Raw genomic sequence first — 18,077 nt, 5'->3', positions numbered from 1 at the left:
ATTCCTCAGCACCACATAAGCAGAAAAAAAAAGCTGGAAGTGGTGCTGTGGCTCAAGTGGTAGAGCACTAGCCTTGAGCTGAAGAGCTGAGAGACAGCGCCCAGGCCATGTTCAGGCCCCACGACCGGACCCCCCCCAAAAAAAAAAATTCTCTGCATTTCTTTTCTATAGTCCAGCTTCAGATAAGCCAACAATTTTTTATTGCCAATAATTATACCCAGATGGCTTCATACCATTTAGTTGGTCAGCCAAAGAACTATAACTTTGTGAACACTTGAGAAAAAGAAGCACCCAAAGTAAAATGCTGAATTGATCAATGGCAGCCTATTTTAGACGTGACAAGGCACTTGTGGGTGGCACTGAACAGGGGCTAAGTAGCACTAGGCAGCCTCTGTCCCATGGAGATGCCCTCTATTCTGGGGGCAGTGAAAAGAGGAACTGTAACATTAGACTATGTTTCTCTACTTAGGGAAAAAAAAAAGCTATTTGACTTTTAAATATTGCACAAACCATCTTTACAACCAGATGCATCGTTTTAAAATTGAGTGATAGTATCAAGTTGATATTAAAATATTGAAAACCAGGAGTTTAAGAATAAAACTGGGGGGGGGGGCTGGGAAGGTGGCTCAGTGGTAGTACGCTTGCTTTGCATGCCTGAGGCCCTGGGTTCGATTCCTCAGCACCACATAAGCAGGAAAAAAAAAAAAAGAATAAAACTAGGGGCTGGGAAGATGGCTCAGTGGTAGAGTGCTTGCCTTGCATGCATGAGGCCCTGGGTTGGATTCCTCAGCACCACATAAGCAGAAAAAGCCAGAAGTGGCACTGTGGCTCAAGTGATAAGAGCACTAGCCTTGAGCTGAAGAGCTGAGAGACAGCACTTAGGTCCAGAGTTCAGGCCTCACAATGGACCAAAATAAAATAATATATATTTGAATGATTCATTAAAAAAGAATAAAACTAAATTTAGTGAATTTGAGGGGTTTCGATAAGATCTGTATGTTTAACTTCTAAGACTGAGAATGGATCAGATTCTGTATCAGTTGATTCCCCACCCACTACTGATTCTATCCTTCAAGATACCATACTGTAGTATGGTACAAGGAGGTGGCTCTTAACTCATGTTTTGATTATTTAATGATTTACATTTAATAATAGCTTTGTTCTAAGAAAGCTACTTGCCAACATGCTCATCTAGTTGTAACTTTTCTAGAAATCAAAGGTGATAGGGACTATGGTTTCATTTCACTGCTCCAACAAAGCACAGGGCTACCTTTCTTATGGTCTGGACCAATCCTAGGGGTCTTCAACTAATTGCAAGTCATATCACCACCAATATCACATTTATGATCTACCGACTATGAAGCTGAAAAATGAAGATGCAAATAAGCACTCAAAAAAGTAACGAATTTGCAAGGTAACTAAAATGCACAGACTTACTCTACAATAGATATGAATTTGCAAACTGAATTGGTTATGAAAACTGCTGGGGAGGGACTATTATTTATTTCAGTAATGCAGGTAGAATCTGACTCATCACCAACAGGTCAGCATTAGAAATCACAGACTCACTCAACTGGTAGAAGTGTATGTATGGATGTACTTTAAGTGATCTCGTCTAAACGTTTTGATTCCCCGAAAGTTGGCAGACATTGTGGAGAAAGCCACCTTGGTCACTCTGGAAGAAGATGCAAATCAGAGCCACTGGTAATGACAGATACCAGGGAGGATATAGGTTCTTGTTTGGGATTCCCCATGTCTGGGATATACAGATCCTGTTAAAAAAAATAATAACCTTGGACACAAAGTAAGGCAGAACTCCATGAAGAAAAAGGCAGGGATAGGACAGGAAGTTATTTGAATGTATCTTTAAATATAAATTGAGCCCCAAAGGTAGAAAAGTCATCTATCTACCCAATAGTGGCACATTTTAAACACAATCAAGACTTGTAGAGCAAAACCCTAGTAACAAAAAGGGGATTAAAAACTGTACCTGAGAGGAGGAGAACATTCTTAAACAGTTTTGTGATGTAAAATTCATATATATTTCCTCTTAAAGGGAGCTAACGACTGGCATACTTTGATAACAAAAATAAGTTTGAGTAACCAATGGAAAAAGAGTGATTTGCTGGAACACCCCAACACCCAATATAATCCCAAACCATTTGTATGAGGGATGCAGGAAACAAGGAGTCAAATAAAACAACAATGGCTTCTGAATTTTAGGGAAGGATGCCCTCTTCTCTCTCTCAAGAGTCAGGTGGTCAGCTGAAAAATAAAAACATTGTATCAATAGGACACTCCAAAAGAAAAATAAATTGCAGCCATCTCTGTTCATGCAGTATCAAAGGTTAAAATAGAAAAAAAACCCAAACACCAAAACAACCCACAGAACTATCCAGGTCTTAAGCCTTGTGGCAGGGAGGTCCTGATGGGCCCATTCAGAATGCTGCTCACAGGACAAAGCGGTCAGAAGTATCGTGAGTCACGCTGACCCCAGAGGAGGGGGGCCACTTCTGGTGGGGTAGGTACATACATCCACCTCAGGTGGGGCACATGCTCTCTTACACCCACAAGTTCTGGATCAGCTGCTTCAGGAACATGACAGCTAAACATGAGGGTTCCAGCACCAGACTTGGATTTGGGCCCAAGTTCTCTTTCTCACTCAATTTCTCTTTTCCTTTGAAGGAATATCATTAAGTATGACTAGTTTTGGTGATGACATCACTTCCGTAGTGGCTCTGGGCAGTGGTTTATAAGGACATTGACGAATACAAACAGCAATGCAATATATGACCCAGACTTTAAAAGAACGGGAGGCGATGGTGGAAAGGAGGTAACTCTTCCCCAACACGTGTGGACACACAGCTCCTGCTCTTCTAATGCTCTGTGTCCATTAGGAGAGACTGGGGCTTGTCAACAGGATGGCTACATAAAGAAGAAGCTACAGAAGAGAAAAGAGAAAGATTCAGACTCAAATTTAGTTCTTAAAGTCTTTTTTAAAAAATGTGCTTATCGACCATAAGTGGAGAAAGAGAGCAGCAGTGTGTCAGTTAAGGGGATGCTGTCCCCAAGCATGGACAGAGCGGTGCAGTGGCAGGGACAGGGCCTCCACTGGGCACCAAGCTGGGTCCACAGGTCAGGTGGGGGCTGGGGTGGGGGAGGGTGGCAAAGACCATGTGAGCTATAGGACACCACAGGGAAGTGTCTTGGAGAAGCTGGGGCCACCCAGATAGCAGGACACTTAAGTTCCCCATAGAAGGCAAGAAAGCAGGAGACATTGCCACCCCTATTTCTTTGACCCAATATGACAAGCATGTGTGTGCGTACATATGCATACCAAGCAGTGACCAAAAAGAACTCACAAAAGGGCACACAAAACAACATTTGGGTAAAAATATATTTCCCCCACTTTAAGTGTTGGCACTAGTGATGATATATGCATAGATTACCTGTTTGCCACTCTAACAGACACAAACCTGGCAGGGGGCCAGATGAGTACTTTCACACTTGAAGAAATAATGATGCTTCACATCAATACAATTATTTTAGTTCTTAAAAAAAGACAAGTGTCTAACATGCCGCTTACATTTATGACAACTCTGCATTTAACACTGGAAGTAGATTACACAACAATTTTAGAAAAAACACATCGGTTATTTTCAAACAGCAAAAATGACAAGAATCTACAGCTACAGTTTAAGGCATATCAGCATATTTTAAAATCAAGAAATAGACAAAGTTCTAATGCTGTTCACAGCTTCATTTTCAATTTATTTTTAAAAATTCCCCTTCATACCTACATACAAACTAAACTTCATAGGTCATAATGCTAAGAAGTTATCAGCATCACAGATGTGTCCTGCCAGTTGAAGCAGGGCTTGTGGAAGGTGAGACGTGACAATCCAGACACTGGTACATGGCAAAACCAAGGAATCTGATTGGACAGTTCTGAGAAGACCACACAGACAGTATGACATGTGTCGGGGACAGCTCAAAACCCAACTCAAAACAGGTTTATCTGTGAAACACTTTCGGCTTTGTCAAGAAAATGAGGCAACCAAGCCTATTTATCTGAGGTGCACAAGATACGGAGAGTTAAGTGTTATTGCTGGTGATTTGTGAAGCAAGGAAGGAAGATAAACTCACAACTAACATCACATGAAACAACTCCCATGGTATCGAGATGCCCTTCTGGACAAAACCTTGACTGCTTAATATAGACCTGAAGCTTGGAAAACAGAGTCTCTAAACTGCCATTAAATCTCATACAGGCTTTTCCATCATGTGCTACAGCACACCCAACTGCTACGGGTATCTGAGGTTCAGAAGTAGCAAAAAGATGTGGAGGGAGGGAGGCTAGCCAGAGCTAGCTGGCACAAAAGAGGTGGTCACTGTGCAGCTAGCACCACAAAGAGGCCACTAAACGAAGATCCAAAATGTAGGGAGGTGGCCATAAAGGCAGCCTGGCATAAATGTGTTCCTTCTTTTGTTTTGTTTTTGTTTGTTCCCAATAGAAGGTAAGACTTTCTCATTTTAGCTTAGTATTCATCATCAGAATCAAGGATTCTCTGGTGACTAGGGAGGCCCACAGGCTGGGAGCAATGATCTTGACATCCACATTTGACATCAAGAAGTTGAAAAACATACCAATGATACAAAAAAATAGAAATGGGACCATTCCATAGGTATATTTAGCTAAAAACAAAACAAAACAATCTACTCAGACCATTATTTCCTTATCCTATTCCAAAAGAAAAAAAAAATTCATCCATCCCAATGTTCCTCTAAGTTTAAAGTCAGAAAGATCTCCAAAGTTTCTTCCTGCTGTACTTACATGCAAAGGCGAAAGCACATCCAATTAGATTTGAGGGTATCATTTATTCCGTGCAGAGCCAAGGACTACTGTGAAAAAAGGCATAGATACAGAAAGAAAAGAGCAGCAATAACAAACTAAACAGGGCTGGGGAGCAGTGTGGAAAAAAAAGTTTCAGAAGCAACACATTTTTTTTAAAAAATGTTCCTGTTTCTTTAGACTTTTTATTCCCTGACTGTCCATTTTGCTGTGAAAAATTTAATGCAAAAAAAAAAATCAATAAATCTTGGCATCAAAAAGTCAGCTGGATGGTTTATGTTGCGAAGCTCACTTTTCAAACCTTGCAGGGATGCAAGAAATAGAATGGAAAAATGCACTTTCTATTACCAGGCACAAAAAAATGCTCACACAGGCAGAGGTTGGAACATACAACACAACTTTTCAAGCTTTTGTGCAAGCGCCCAGCACAGGAGCAAATGCAGCCCGTGGTTAGAGTCAGCATGCCATCGACACTTCCTGCTCCACAGCTAGCTTCAGACCAGAAGAACTTTAAAAACATATGGAAAGACAAAAATGCTGGTGTAGTGGCTCCTTGGCCAGTGAGAATCTCCACCGCTGCTTCTAAGTCTAGTTTCTAACCCAGCTTCAGTTTGCCTCAGTGAAAGTGATTTCCCCAGTTGCTTAAGCAAGCCTAAATTGGCCCAGGAAAGACCTTTTCTTTCCCCTCATGACAATGGGATGAAGACGGGGGAGGGGGGGGGCGATAATCTTTGCTTGAGTCAGATTTATTCTTTTTGTTTGTTTGTAGAGAAAAGTGTTTCATGTTGGGAGAGGAAGAGAAGTGCAGCACCATCTATCCTGTTTCTCTGCCTGCTGTCTGAGGGGAAGTACGGGGTTCATGAAAAGGTTATCCTTTCAAGGAAGTGGAATGGGCACTGTGCAGATGAAGCAATGGAGAGACAAAATATAGCCTTCTCCACACAAATCAGGCAGGTAGTACATGTCCTGGTATATGGTTGAGGCCACCTGGGTGAGGTGGGTGGGACTAGCCAGAGTTAAGGGCATAAGGGAGGAAATGCCCTTAAGACAACCAGATTCCAGCAAGGAAGCTGGAAGTAAGGTCTCATTGCTCCTCTTTCTTTAAAAAAGCAAAACAACAACTTTCTGGATGCATGGGTTATGTTACATTCCTTCCCATTCTACCTTAAATTCACAAGATCCTTACAAATATATGCTGATGACACATGGTTCACAGAGAAATTTCCACTGGAAGTATTTGTGGCAGTTTTCTCATGAGGGAAAACTTTTTAGTGGAGGTACCCCTCGCCTGGAATCAGAAGGTTCTATCCCTCAATCCAGAGAGCAAAGGTGGGTTTAAGTTTATGAAAGGAGATATGGGAAGCCTACTGTGCTCAGTGGTAGATTCTTCTATTGAGGTTTTATAACCTGACCTTCGAGACTGATGATCTGTGAGAGGGTCAAGGATGCACTGGTGAACATGAACTTAACCATCAATTTCTTATGCCAGTCCAGACCAACTGGGCCAGGCTTAGAGAAGCAGTGTTCAGACGCAGTCTCAGTCCCTAACAGGAGACAGTCTGAACAGACCACAAGCTGAGGCCAAGTAATGCAAGCAATTAAAATGAAACATTCATGCAAAGGTAAAAGGTATCTGCAAATGCTTACCCACTGTTCTGCCTACATACAAATCTGCCTTGGTTTGCGGCAGGTGTGGAGAAGAGACAGTGAGCTCAGGGACTGTGCGATCAGTTGTTGCCATGGCTACTCAGGGTTTTAGTTGAGCTGCTGAGGCGGTGAGAAGTTTTCACGTCAGACGTACAGGTAGCTTTTTAACCCCACTTTCCTCCGTCCAAAGCGACATACAAGTAACAGGCATGCTTCCCACTGCCATTCGGAATAGGCATACAAAGCAAATCATTGACTTGCCAGAAATAGAGTCCAGCTGCACAGAGCAGTTGCTGTTTGCTATTCCCTTGTTCTAGGGTTTTCCACCACCCGACAACATTCAGCAAAATGAGTTAAGAGTTATTTGTGTTTGGGGAAGGGCAAAACAATCAAATAAAACAAAAGGACAAAGATGGCAGAGATACACGGTTACTGCAAAAGCAGGTGAATGCGGGAACATCCTTGGCTGGCCAGGCTTTATGTGAAGCTTGCACTGCAAGTTAAAAAACAAAACAAAAAAGTTAGAAATAATAATAAATTAAAAAAGAAAGGAAAATTAGGAGCGCCAGCACCAGCATTCAGTGATGGTGACTGCTCATGCAATGATTATGAAACTGACAGAAACCAAAACCAAAAACTTGAGTAAGCTATTCCACACAACAGCGAAAGCGAACACTTCATACTGAATAAAAGAACACACGGTTAGTTTCCATTTGCACAAATTTAGAATTCACAAGTGACTTCTTGAAACCACCCCATTTCCAATGGAAAAATATCTTTTTTGGGTTTTTTTGTAATTACACAAACCATTATCTATTAGCTATCACACTGGCACTCAATAAGGACTTCATTCTTCCACTTCTGAGCTGCCAAAGGAGTCAAAGAATAAATATGTTTAAAAAACAACAACCACCTTATGGTTTGGAGAGGTTGAAAGTAGCTTGGGAACTAGAATATAGTGGATGAAGACATGCTACTGATCTAGTTGGGAAGGAAAGGAAAAGAAGAGTCATTGTATGGCTACATTTACAGCAATGTCGAGAGTGTTTCCCTTTTTTTTTTTTGGTACTAAGCAACGCCAAACATACACAGCTCATTTTAAACAAGTCCAAAACATGCAACTTTATGCTTAGCAAAAATAAATAAATAAAAAAGAATTTAAAAAAAGGTGAGTAGACGGTTGCATAATCTGTAGTCATTATGTGCCAGTTTTAAAATGATGAAATTTAGAGCTTTCTTTTGAGATTGATGGACCTTCACCAGCAAATGCCTGCTGAAACTGTACAAACATCTTCAGGGAGCATCACCTGTGTCCATTGTATAACTTACCCTCAGCCAGTCCCACCAGTGGGGAGGCCACAAATAGGGAAAGTGGCGTGGTAGCTAATCGGATCCACCTAATGGCAATGCCAGGGTTAGTCCTGCTTTGTAATTTTAGGAAATGTTAATTACTCTCATGCCACTGCAAGTCAAGGAGAAGTACAAAGCCTTACCTATGTTTTAAAAAAGGAGTGCATCATTATAATAGAAAAAGAGAGTTTAAGATGATTAGAGTTAAGCTTGGAGGTGGAAGCATCGCAGGTAAACCAATAAGCATCGTTTGTAAAATGTTCTATCTCCAACAAAGCCAGCTCCCAAAATGCATAGGTGGTAACTCTGGAACCTGTTCCAGCTACAACTAAGAGGCAGAACCTTCCACTGCTGTTCAAGGTGCTGCTCTGGTTGCCCTGATTACTGTCCAGTGGTCCTCTCTAACGGAAATGGTCCATTCTCACTGGTAATTAAGAGAGGTAACTTCAGGCTTCCAATCAGCTTTTCCCTTCACTATACACAGGGAAGTGTGACACACACAAAAAATACTGTGAACTAAGTCTAAGGCCATTAAAAACACAAGAAAATATATCAATATGCTAAAATAGAACTCCCACAGACTTTATATAATGCTTTATGTAAATCATTATACAGTGATAAGGCCCAGGATGGGAAGAAAACAATCTAACCTGTCAAGAAATGCATGGAAGAAGTTCCCCCGCACTGGGCAGTTTCTTACTAGATGGATTTTTTTTTTTTTTAATACAGCACAATGCTAATCACCTCTTGAAATTTGTGTTGCCAAAAGGCACATCCAGTTCACATGGAACATTCTCTCAACATTGCTGGTCTTTTATAAACATTTTAATTTTAAACTTTGTACCTTTTACGTATGTTAAGGTATGAAAACCTAGACTTTGGGCTGTGAGCCTGCAGCTTTCTCTTTCATTCACACCTTATGTGAACATATGTGCACACTCACACTTATGCATGCGCACATGCACACACCTACCCCTATTTTTCCCCTGGTTTGGTTTGGATCAAGGGTTCAATGACAAATGGCTTTTATTTGTCTTCTCTGAAAGAGTGGCTGTAATCTCAGACTCTATGTGAGGAATACTGGTATCAGTGTCCAAAACCCTCCCAGTACACAGCTATTAGTGTTTTCTTGATGTAGGTTATAATCTAGGCAATTGTTTCTGTGAGAATTAATTCAGTATTACTAAATTCTGAGCTCTGGGACTCCTTTGGACACTTGGGTCCGTACCAATCCCAATTAAAATCCCTTCTCATGTAAACTACTTGGGATTGCTTAGAAAAGTTGCCTGCTTCTTTACTGTCCTGACACACTGCCCACTCAGTGCTTAGAAAGTCACAGTGTGTAAAGCATGATCTAACTGTGCTGTGGTTGGTGCACTTTGATCTTTCCACCAGGCGACATCTCTCAATTCCATAGGAGCGAACCTGACAAAGTTGAAGGTGTGTCAGCACTGAGTTTGCTTTTCCCACCAAGTCTCAATGAGCATTTTGCAGAAACTCCATGTTATCTGCCACCTTTCCAAAGAATGTAATTCCGCCTGCTGAGTACCAACATTTTTGTTGTATACTTAGCTGTTCACTTTTTGCTGAGCACCTTGGCATTAAAGGATGAAGAGCAAGATTCCTGAAACAAACTCCAGGGGCTGCCCTGAAGCACAGCAACTTCCCCAGACACAAGAGAGTGTCCAAAGGTTCATTATGAGACCACCACAAAGTGTTCTCCACCCATCTCCTTCTCATTGTATTTATTGTCATCCATCAGCTACTGTCATAAAACTACCCTCTGGTCTTCCTTTAAAGTAATTCAGAGGGTTTCAGATTACAGGAGGATCTCATCTCAAGGAAGCTCAAATCTCCCTCTGGAATCAGACAGCTGCTACTGAAGTAACCCACTCAAGAGCACAATCTGACCCTTTGGCACATTAAATCAAGGCCACAGTTTAACATGTTGTGTGTGGGTACAGGTGTGTCTGGGGGGTTAGCAAAAGTGAGTCAATTGGATGGGCTTTGAGCACATTTCACAATAAGACCATCCACCATCTTGATGAATTCAGAGGAAACGGGTAGCCACTCACAGCTCTTGTGCATGTAGAAGTTTGGGAACAAGATTGCTAATGACTGGCTTGCCACGCCTTATATCCATTTTAACAATTATGATTTTAGGATCCTCTTTACCAAGTGTCATGAGAATTGTCTTCAGAGAAATATACTCATCTTCTCTGAGAGCCCTAGGATTGGTGCAGAGATGCTACGGTAGATGACTTCAGTCCTCATTGCTTTATCAACACAGTCTAGTTTTTATAAATTAATCCTTGGGGACCCTTTAAAAATACTTTTAAAACCTTTGTCATCTTTCCTGCACTATACAGAAAATGCGCGCTTTTATTTTTCTGCTAACAGACTAGTTTCCAGTCTGTCAATGGGGGAAAAAATGGGCAAGTAGACATGCAAGAGGAATGAATCATTAAGAGGTCCCCAAGAGGAAGAGTGACAGCTGCTTACTTTTTCTTATCCTTGTCTTTCTTGGTTTGCTGGGCCCCGGACTGCTGGGCCTGTGACTGTAGTAACTGGGCCGCTGCTTTCTTCTTCTGAAAGTTGTTCACCTCCTCCTCCAGCTCCTTCTTCTTGTCTTCTACCTTCTTCTTCTCTTCTTGGTGTGTCCGCTTTAGAAGGTCAAACTTCTCATGAAGCTGGAGAGAAAAGGGGAAAGACAGGTTTGGTGGAGAGAGTGAAGCTGTTGTCCACATACGATACATGTTATGTGTACTAGTTCAAAAACAAAACATTCATCCAGTGGCTGCATTGCATTTGATTTAAGCCAAAAGGTGAAGTGCTAAGATGCTGAGAAAAGCAAGCTAAGACGCTGAAGACCCTCACCCTCTGCCCTCTGAGCTTAAGCCTTTGTCACAAACTCTTTAGGGCTGAAAACTCCTCAGACATTCTTTCTGATAAGGTACATACTCTTTTTTTTTTTTAACATAAAGAAGGTAAAACTTATCTGTGACCTAATGACAAGTCCACTTTAGTGATAGAAGTGGTTCTTTATTTCTGGTCCTTTATCAATATGTATAAAATACCATTACTGATACATATACATAATGTTTATAAGTGTGTGGGGATGGGAGAACATCTCTCTATATACATATATATTAGCTCTTTATATATTAGCTATGTAAATGACAAGATGTGTCAAGTGTAGCTGGTGAGTAGAAGGCCTCCTAGCATGTGTGAGGCCCTGGGTTGATCTCCAGCACCAAATAAATAAATAAATAACCCAAAACACCACCAGGAAGGAAGGAGGAAACGACTGCTATAATTCTCCAAGAAGGACAGGATTTACCACTGATAAACATCTTGTGACAAAAGGCAAACTGTCCCTTAAGTAAGAAATGTCTTCTTATCATCTTGTGGCAATAAGTGAAATTGTCCCAGGAAAACAGCCAAAAAGTTCAGGACAGAACACCTGATAGCCAACAATAACCCACTTGTTCCTGTTCCTCTTAAATGGTAAAGACACAATAATTTCTTCAAGAGACAGATTGAGGAAATGCTCAACCTGTCTACAACTGTGACATACCTTTCTCAGCCCTGCCTCTAGTTCCTTGTCTATTTAAAGCTAAGGTAATGTCTGTACAATGTAGATTTCAAGAGCCATAAACTGAGCAAGTATGGAGCTGCAAGCACCATATGACAAGGTCCGAAATCTAAGATCTGCTACTGTCTTGGTTTTGTATCCAACTGAAAAATTCACTGTATCTTTATGACTCTCAATTTATCATTTGTAAAATGGGGAACAATAATATCTGGCCCATTTTTCTTTTTTTTTTTGTGGGGGCTGGGGAGGGGGGTCCAGTCGTAGGGCCTGAACTCTGGGCCTGGGCGCTGTCCCTCAGCTCTTCAACTCAAGGCTAGCACTCTACCACTTGAGCCACAGTGCCACTTCCGGATTTTTTCTTTTAGCTTATGTGGTGCTGAGGAATCGAACCCAGGGCCTCACGCATGCAAGGCAAGCACTCTACCACTGAGCCACCTTCCCAGCCCCTCTGGCCCATTTTTCTTGCTGGGCTGGTATACCACTCTTGTGGTAAAATGTAGACAACACCTGACTACCAGGATCCCTATAGCTCAGGGTACCTGCAGAATGTGAAGTATTGATGAAATCATTATCCTAGGTTTCTCTGGATTACCTCTTTCTCGGCCTCTTTAAGTTCTGCCTCTTTTTCCTTCACTCTCATGACAAACATTTGTCTCATCTCTTCTTCTTTCTTCTGCAGCTCTCCCAGGAATTCATTCCTTTTGGCTTCATATGTCTCCTGAAGACTATTCAAAACCACAAACCAAGAACAGGTTATGCAATTATACAGTAAGAAATTATACAGTAAGAAATTTCTACCCCTCTGCTTTGAAACAATGAAGCTACTGCTTGCCATGTTAAAACTTAAATGCAGTGCACTGCTTTGTTTTTATGTATGCTTGAGAAGACAAACAAGAACCAGAAATTAGTCAACCAGCACAACACAGCAATATCCATTAACTAGCCAAGTTCTATCCTCCATACATATCCATATAGACCGAGGGGATAGAGACGGCCCAGTGTGTGCTGGAGGAAGGGCAAAGGATCCCACCCTGGCCCTTCCAGCTGACCCATCTTAGGTGGTGCCAGTGGCTCACACCTATAATCCTAGCTACTCAGGAGGCTAAGATTGAGGATCGCGGTTCAAAGCCATCCCGGGCAGGAAAGTCCATGAGACTCTTATCTCCAATAAACCACCAGAAAAACAGAAGTGGCACTGTGGCTCAAGCAGTAGAGCGCTTGCGTTGAGCTGAAGAGAGCAGGGACAGTACCCAAGCCCAGAGTTCAAGCCCCACGGCCGACCAAAAAAAGAAAAAAAATTGTAAATTGTATCAAATAACAAACTAAAATGAGCATACACTACTATCAAGTCAGTTTCATTGTAGAATACAACTTAAAACCACATATAGAGTCCAGAACAAAAATTATATGAGAATGCCAGTAGATGAATTAAAGCCTTTGATAAAATTCAATGCTGCTTCATGATTACAGCCTCTGACGTATGATACATGAAATGCGGATATAATGTCACTTACTGTCCAAGGACGTTATTATATGTAGGAAAAGTAAGCATTTGACATAGAATCAGTGCTTAATAAATGTCCCCCTCCTCTACTCATATTCTTCCAGCCTCTAATATGAAAAGCAGACTTAGTGAACAGGCTTCAAGAAACAGTATGGAGAAGAATATTATTTTCATTTAAAATCCTATCCTCTTTCTGTCTACTGACCTGAGACCCTAATGTTTTCCATTAAATGCCATGATCTCAGCTTTATCTCAAAACTTGCAGAAAAACCTTTGGTGACATAGCCAAAAAGGTACAGCCCACCTGCATTTCCCATCACATACATACTCATTACAAAGAAAAATCAGGGGCTGGGAAGGTGGCTCAGTGGTAGAGAGCTTGCCTTGCATGCCTGAGGCCCTGGGTTTGATTCCTCAGCACCACATAAGCAAAATGAAAAAAGCCAGAATTGGCACTGTGGCTCAAGTGGTAGAGCGCTAGCCTTGAGCTGAAGAGCTGAGGGACAGCGCCCAGGCCCAGAGTTCAGGCCCCACAACCGGACCCAAAAAAAAAAGAAAAAAGAAAAGAAAAATCAGCTGATATTTGTTAAAGTGCTGTCTCTCACTTCTGTTGTACAGACACACTATTGGAGTAACCATTTATCATTTCTCATGATCAAGTTCATCCTAAGGGCAGACCACAAATTGGATAGTAACTGGGGCTGTTCCCAGACACCCTGCAGAGTCACCAGTCACGCCTGTCCACTATAGAGAGAGAAAAGGAAATGCAAGTGGAAGAACACACATGCATGTAGACACAAATCTAAAACAGACTGAACAAGTGTGTTACTTGGGATGATTATAGTTCCATAATTAATATCTACATTGGCTTATGAGAAATTCTGCCCTCAACATATGAACAATTATGTGTTTTGAGTTTTCTTTCATATTATCTGATGAGATAAAATATGTTGACTAATAAGTAAAAGTAGTATTTGGACTTCAAATTTAGGGCCTGTAGCTACTGAGAATCCTGTTGTGTCAGAATTGCCAAAGGCAAGGATAGCTTGTTCTTGCTATAAAATTTCTTCCCCCTCAATGGAGCACCTTCTATAAGAAACACCACCCATACAAGTTCCAGAAACTACCATTTCCTTCCAATTGAAGGTTCCAGAGTCAAGAGACTCTGCTCATGCCCTCTCTTTCAGGGACCCCACAGTGCATCATGCTCCACCACCCTGGTAGCACCTCAGGATAACTCTTCTAAATACACGTCCCTAAACTCATGCAGGACATCTGGTCAAGGTCAAATAGTCTGTCCCTTCTTAGGTGATTACATGGAACTCATTTGCTACCCACTGCTGACTACCCATTAGTAAAAGAACTGGACTAGACTAACTTAGAGCTCCTCAAATTTGCTCATCATGGAAATACTCTGAACAAACTCCTAGACAGACTGTGCTTTGAATAATGCTGCCCCAATAGTGAGAATTTCAAGATAACTGCCTTACCCAGTCCCAATCACATCCTAACTAATGTGCCACTTTTTAGAGAAACATCTTTAACCTATGCAATACAACCCAATCATGGGTCTTAACTAATATGTTAAAAGAAAAAAAAATACTTAAAAAACTAGAGTACAGTACAAACAAGAGTTGGTAAAGAACATGGAATGAAAACATTGGACCATGAAGGAAGACATTTTCATATTCTATGCTTCTTCCACAGCTGCAGTGCACAGTCGAGAAGAGGTCTAAGGAGCAGCTTTGCTATTGGCCTTGACATGAATCTTGGTAGTAGTTTTGACATTCTGGGCCAGAATAGGAAAATGGGCTTCTTGGTTTATATCACTATATTAAACATCACAATGATCTATATCATCATTAATGATATAAACCAAATCAATTCCTTAGTTATTTCATGTATCCTAAGTTGTGAAGTTGTGTGTGTGTGTGTGTGTGTGTGTGTGTGTGTGTGTGTGTGTGTCACAGGTGCATGCACATGTGGGAACCAGTTCTGGGGCTTGAACTCAGCTTTGTGCTCTTGCTCTTGTTTGCTTTACCACTTGAACCACACATACACTTCTGGCTTTTTGGTAGTTAATTAGAGACAAGTGTCTCATGGACTTTTCTATCCTTCTGTGTAGGCTGACTTCAAACCATGATCCCCCCGCCATCTCCACCTCCTGAGTAGCTAAGACTGTGGGCATGAGCCACCAGCAACTTATATCACCACCAGGATTCTTACAGAGCAATTTGCACTTGGCAGGAGGTATCCACCCCTCCATTTTATGGCTGTAGAAATATGAGCATGAGCTAAGGCTGGGACTGGACCTCCGCCACCTCACTCAAATGGGAGAGCTCAGCCCTGCCCTATCTATATGGCTTGGTGAATCAAAAAGCCAATAAACAGACAGGCCTCAGAACTTTCTAAACTCCGAGAGAATGGTGGTTACTAAGTACTCTCTGTGAGACTGGTATTTTGACAGGAGGAAAAAAGCAGTGTGGGCAGGAACAACTGTAAAAAGTACAGTGGGGTCTCAAGAGAAAAGAAGCTCAGGGAGACACCATCAGTCTCCACTGTGATGTAGGAGCCCTCTCCTAAAATACCAGCCAGAGAGACCGGGGGAGGGAGGGAGGTCAAGGGAAGGAATGATGTTCTGGCAGGTAGAAGCTTGTTCCCCTGCCACAGAGCAGCATGGGGCCAAGTGGAAGAGCAGGATGATGAAGAAGAGCTTAGTAGATTCAAGGAAGACAGCAGGGCTGCCCTTTGTTAGCTTCACTGCCTGTGGGTGCTCGGAGGACTTGCACACACCCAGCCCATCTTGCTCGCACTACATAAATGTATGTAGGTGATGGCTGTCTCTGCTTATAAACACCTGATAAAACCATAGGGAGACAGCAGGCTTACAGGGAAGAACAAGAGTCACTGCACACCCATTCAGGAATCTTCTGCTTTGAGACCCTTAAGGCTTTTATTTTCCCCCAAGCCCACCCTACACTTACTATCACAAGACCTTAGGCAAGCGACTTCTAGGGCCTTGTGTCTCATTATGTGTAAAACAGATGATCATACGGACCTCCACTGTATCAGTTAGTTGAGATATAGCCTCCAATGCCTGATGATAAGTGTCATTAACTGTCACCATGCCAATGCTTCTATCCAACAAGCCTTTGTGCGATTCTGCCATCACTGTCTGAGAGGTTCCTGAGTGCTGGGTATCCCTATACCTGAAGGGTTTGCTGTCAGGGTCAGTGTCCTTGAAGCCCATCTCCTCAAGCTTGCAGCGCCGATACAATTCGTAATGGCGGGTGTGCGTCTGCTCCCGTAAGTCCTCCATGTTCACGCGGATCAGCATCTCCCTCAGCTTCACAAAATCACAGTGGTTTTCATTCTCCACTGCAAGGGAGGAGGAAGTGGGGCATTTCAGTCACAAAATCTAACACATTGTTCCTACCGCTCTTGAAATGAGAGGCCATGTGAAGATGCTCCACTGCCTTCACCTCCAGTTCCTAAGCAAGGCAGAAGTCAAGGCTGACCAGCCCGTGATGGCAGCAATCCTGACCTATACAGGCCAGGTGCCTCTCAATGCAGCTCACTGGGTTTGAGGAAGCTTTACCAATCTTAATCATTCTGCCAGGCGGATACTGAGACTCTTGTTCTGCAGATACAGAAACCTGGCTTCGGTGAGCAAACCGACCTTCTAAACAGAACCAAACACCTATTATGTGGCTCCAAAGCCAGGCCAATGACTACCCTCCCATGCTATAGAACTGTAATAGGTACCACCATTATTCCTAATTACCAGCTATCTATGAAGTAACATTTCCTTGGCAAACAACTTCTCCTCAGATGATGGAAAAACAAGTACTCTATGGTTTGCAAGAAGTTAGTGTAGGGGCTGGGAAGGTGGCTCAGTGGTAGAGCGCTTGCCTCGCATGCATGAGGCCCTGGGTTCGATTCCTCAGCACCACTAAGCAGAAAAAAGCCGGAAGAGGCTGTGGCTCAAGTGGTAGGGTACTAGCCTTGAGCTGAAGAGCTGAGGGACAGCGCCCAGGCCCAGAGTTCAGCCCCCACAACCAACCAAAAAAAAAGTTGTTAGTGTAGCTGATATTTTGCTAGCACGACTGATACAAACGCCTAGGGTAGGCCTCTTTTTTCCTTTTCTAGGAAAAGAAAATTTCTAATCTAAATTTTATATATAACTAAACATTTTTTTCATGGCATTAAACCAGTAATAGTCTCAGTAAGTGCTCTACCATATGAGCCAGGTCTCCAGCCCCCTTTGTCTTTCTGTTTTTGAGACAGGTCTCATCAACTTTGCCTGGGCTGACCTCTAACTCATGATCCTCCTGTCTCTGCCTTCCAAGTAGGTGGTGGAATGATAGGTGTGAGCACCATGACCAAGTACCGCTCATCCTCTGACAGGACAGCCTTATGGAAGTAAGGCTTGGCAGTTCCTTCTCTTGTGGTCCACCTGCCTGATGACTGTTTTCCTCCTCTTCCCCAGGATGGTCAGGGCTAAAATGGCCTCATTCTCCTCCTGATGATCCTTGTGAAACATCACTTTCCTACACAAGACTAGGAGGGAAGAAATGGCGCCATTCACCACAGGCATTTCCCCACACCAGACATACCCTGCACCACGCCCCAGGGATACTGCCTGGCTTTGGCCATCTTGTTGCCAATCTTCACCTCTTCAGTGCTGCCAACCACTGCGAATGGGAGATGGACCTGCCAAGTCAAGAGAAGACAAGGGTAGACATCTTCTACAGCTACCACAAACATGGTTGTTCCATACATCCCTGCACTCTTCCAGGTACACAGGGACCTCTGCTTGGGAGCAAGAGAAAAGGTGGTGCCCTTAAAACAGGGAGTAGATCACTGTCTGGTGTGATGGAGGCACTTCCTACAACCTACCCCCTACAGCCAAATACTGCATGCTTGATACGAGTGAGATGCAGGAGAACTAAGTCAGAGAAACACTGCTGTGAATCTTAGCTATGTGTCCCAGCCAACACAGGAGCCTTCTGCTATCTGGGAACCTGGGATATCCTGGCAGATCCAAGAAACTCACTTTTTAAAATGTACTTACTTTTAAGTAATTTACATTTAAATTAAAAGTGGGAGCAGTGGAAAATAGTTTCCCT

General features: G+C 42.5%; 1 protein-coding gene across 2 annotated transcripts in view; it reads right to left on the bottom strand.

The window, feature by feature from the left end:
• Positions 1-1,567: 1,567 nt before the first annotated feature.
• Positions 1,568-18,077, bottom strand: part of Sept11 (septin 11) — a 92,141-nt gene continuing 75,631 nt past the window's right edge. The window contains exons 6-10 of one of the 2 annotated variants that reach the window (XM_013020193.1): positions 17,565-17,661; positions 16,158-16,326; positions 12,037-12,169; positions 10,352-10,539; positions 1,568-2,265 (exon numbers count right to left, since the gene is read on the bottom strand). In XM_013020193.1, coding sequence (XP_012875647.1) covers positions 2,262-2,265; positions 10,352-10,539; positions 12,037-12,169; positions 16,158-16,326; positions 17,565-17,661 — 591 coding nt within the window. In that variant the 3' untranslated portion in view covers positions 1,568-2,261. Of the gene's footprint in view, positions 2,266-6,590; positions 6,993-10,351; positions 10,540-12,036; positions 12,170-16,157; positions 16,327-17,564; positions 17,662-18,077 lie in introns of those variants that run through there. The other variant, XM_013020192.1, reaches the window with a different exon arrangement.

The sequence above is a fragment of the Dipodomys ordii genome, unplaced genomic scaffold, assembly GCF_000151885.1.
Source record: "Dipodomys ordii isolate 6190 unplaced genomic scaffold, Dord_2.0 Scaffold49, whole genome shotgun sequence".
NCBI classification, from domain to species: domain Eukaryota; kingdom Metazoa; phylum Chordata; class Mammalia; order Rodentia; family Heteromyidae; genus Dipodomys; species Dipodomys ordii.
This window is presented reverse-complemented; position numbering and strand designations above follow the sequence as displayed.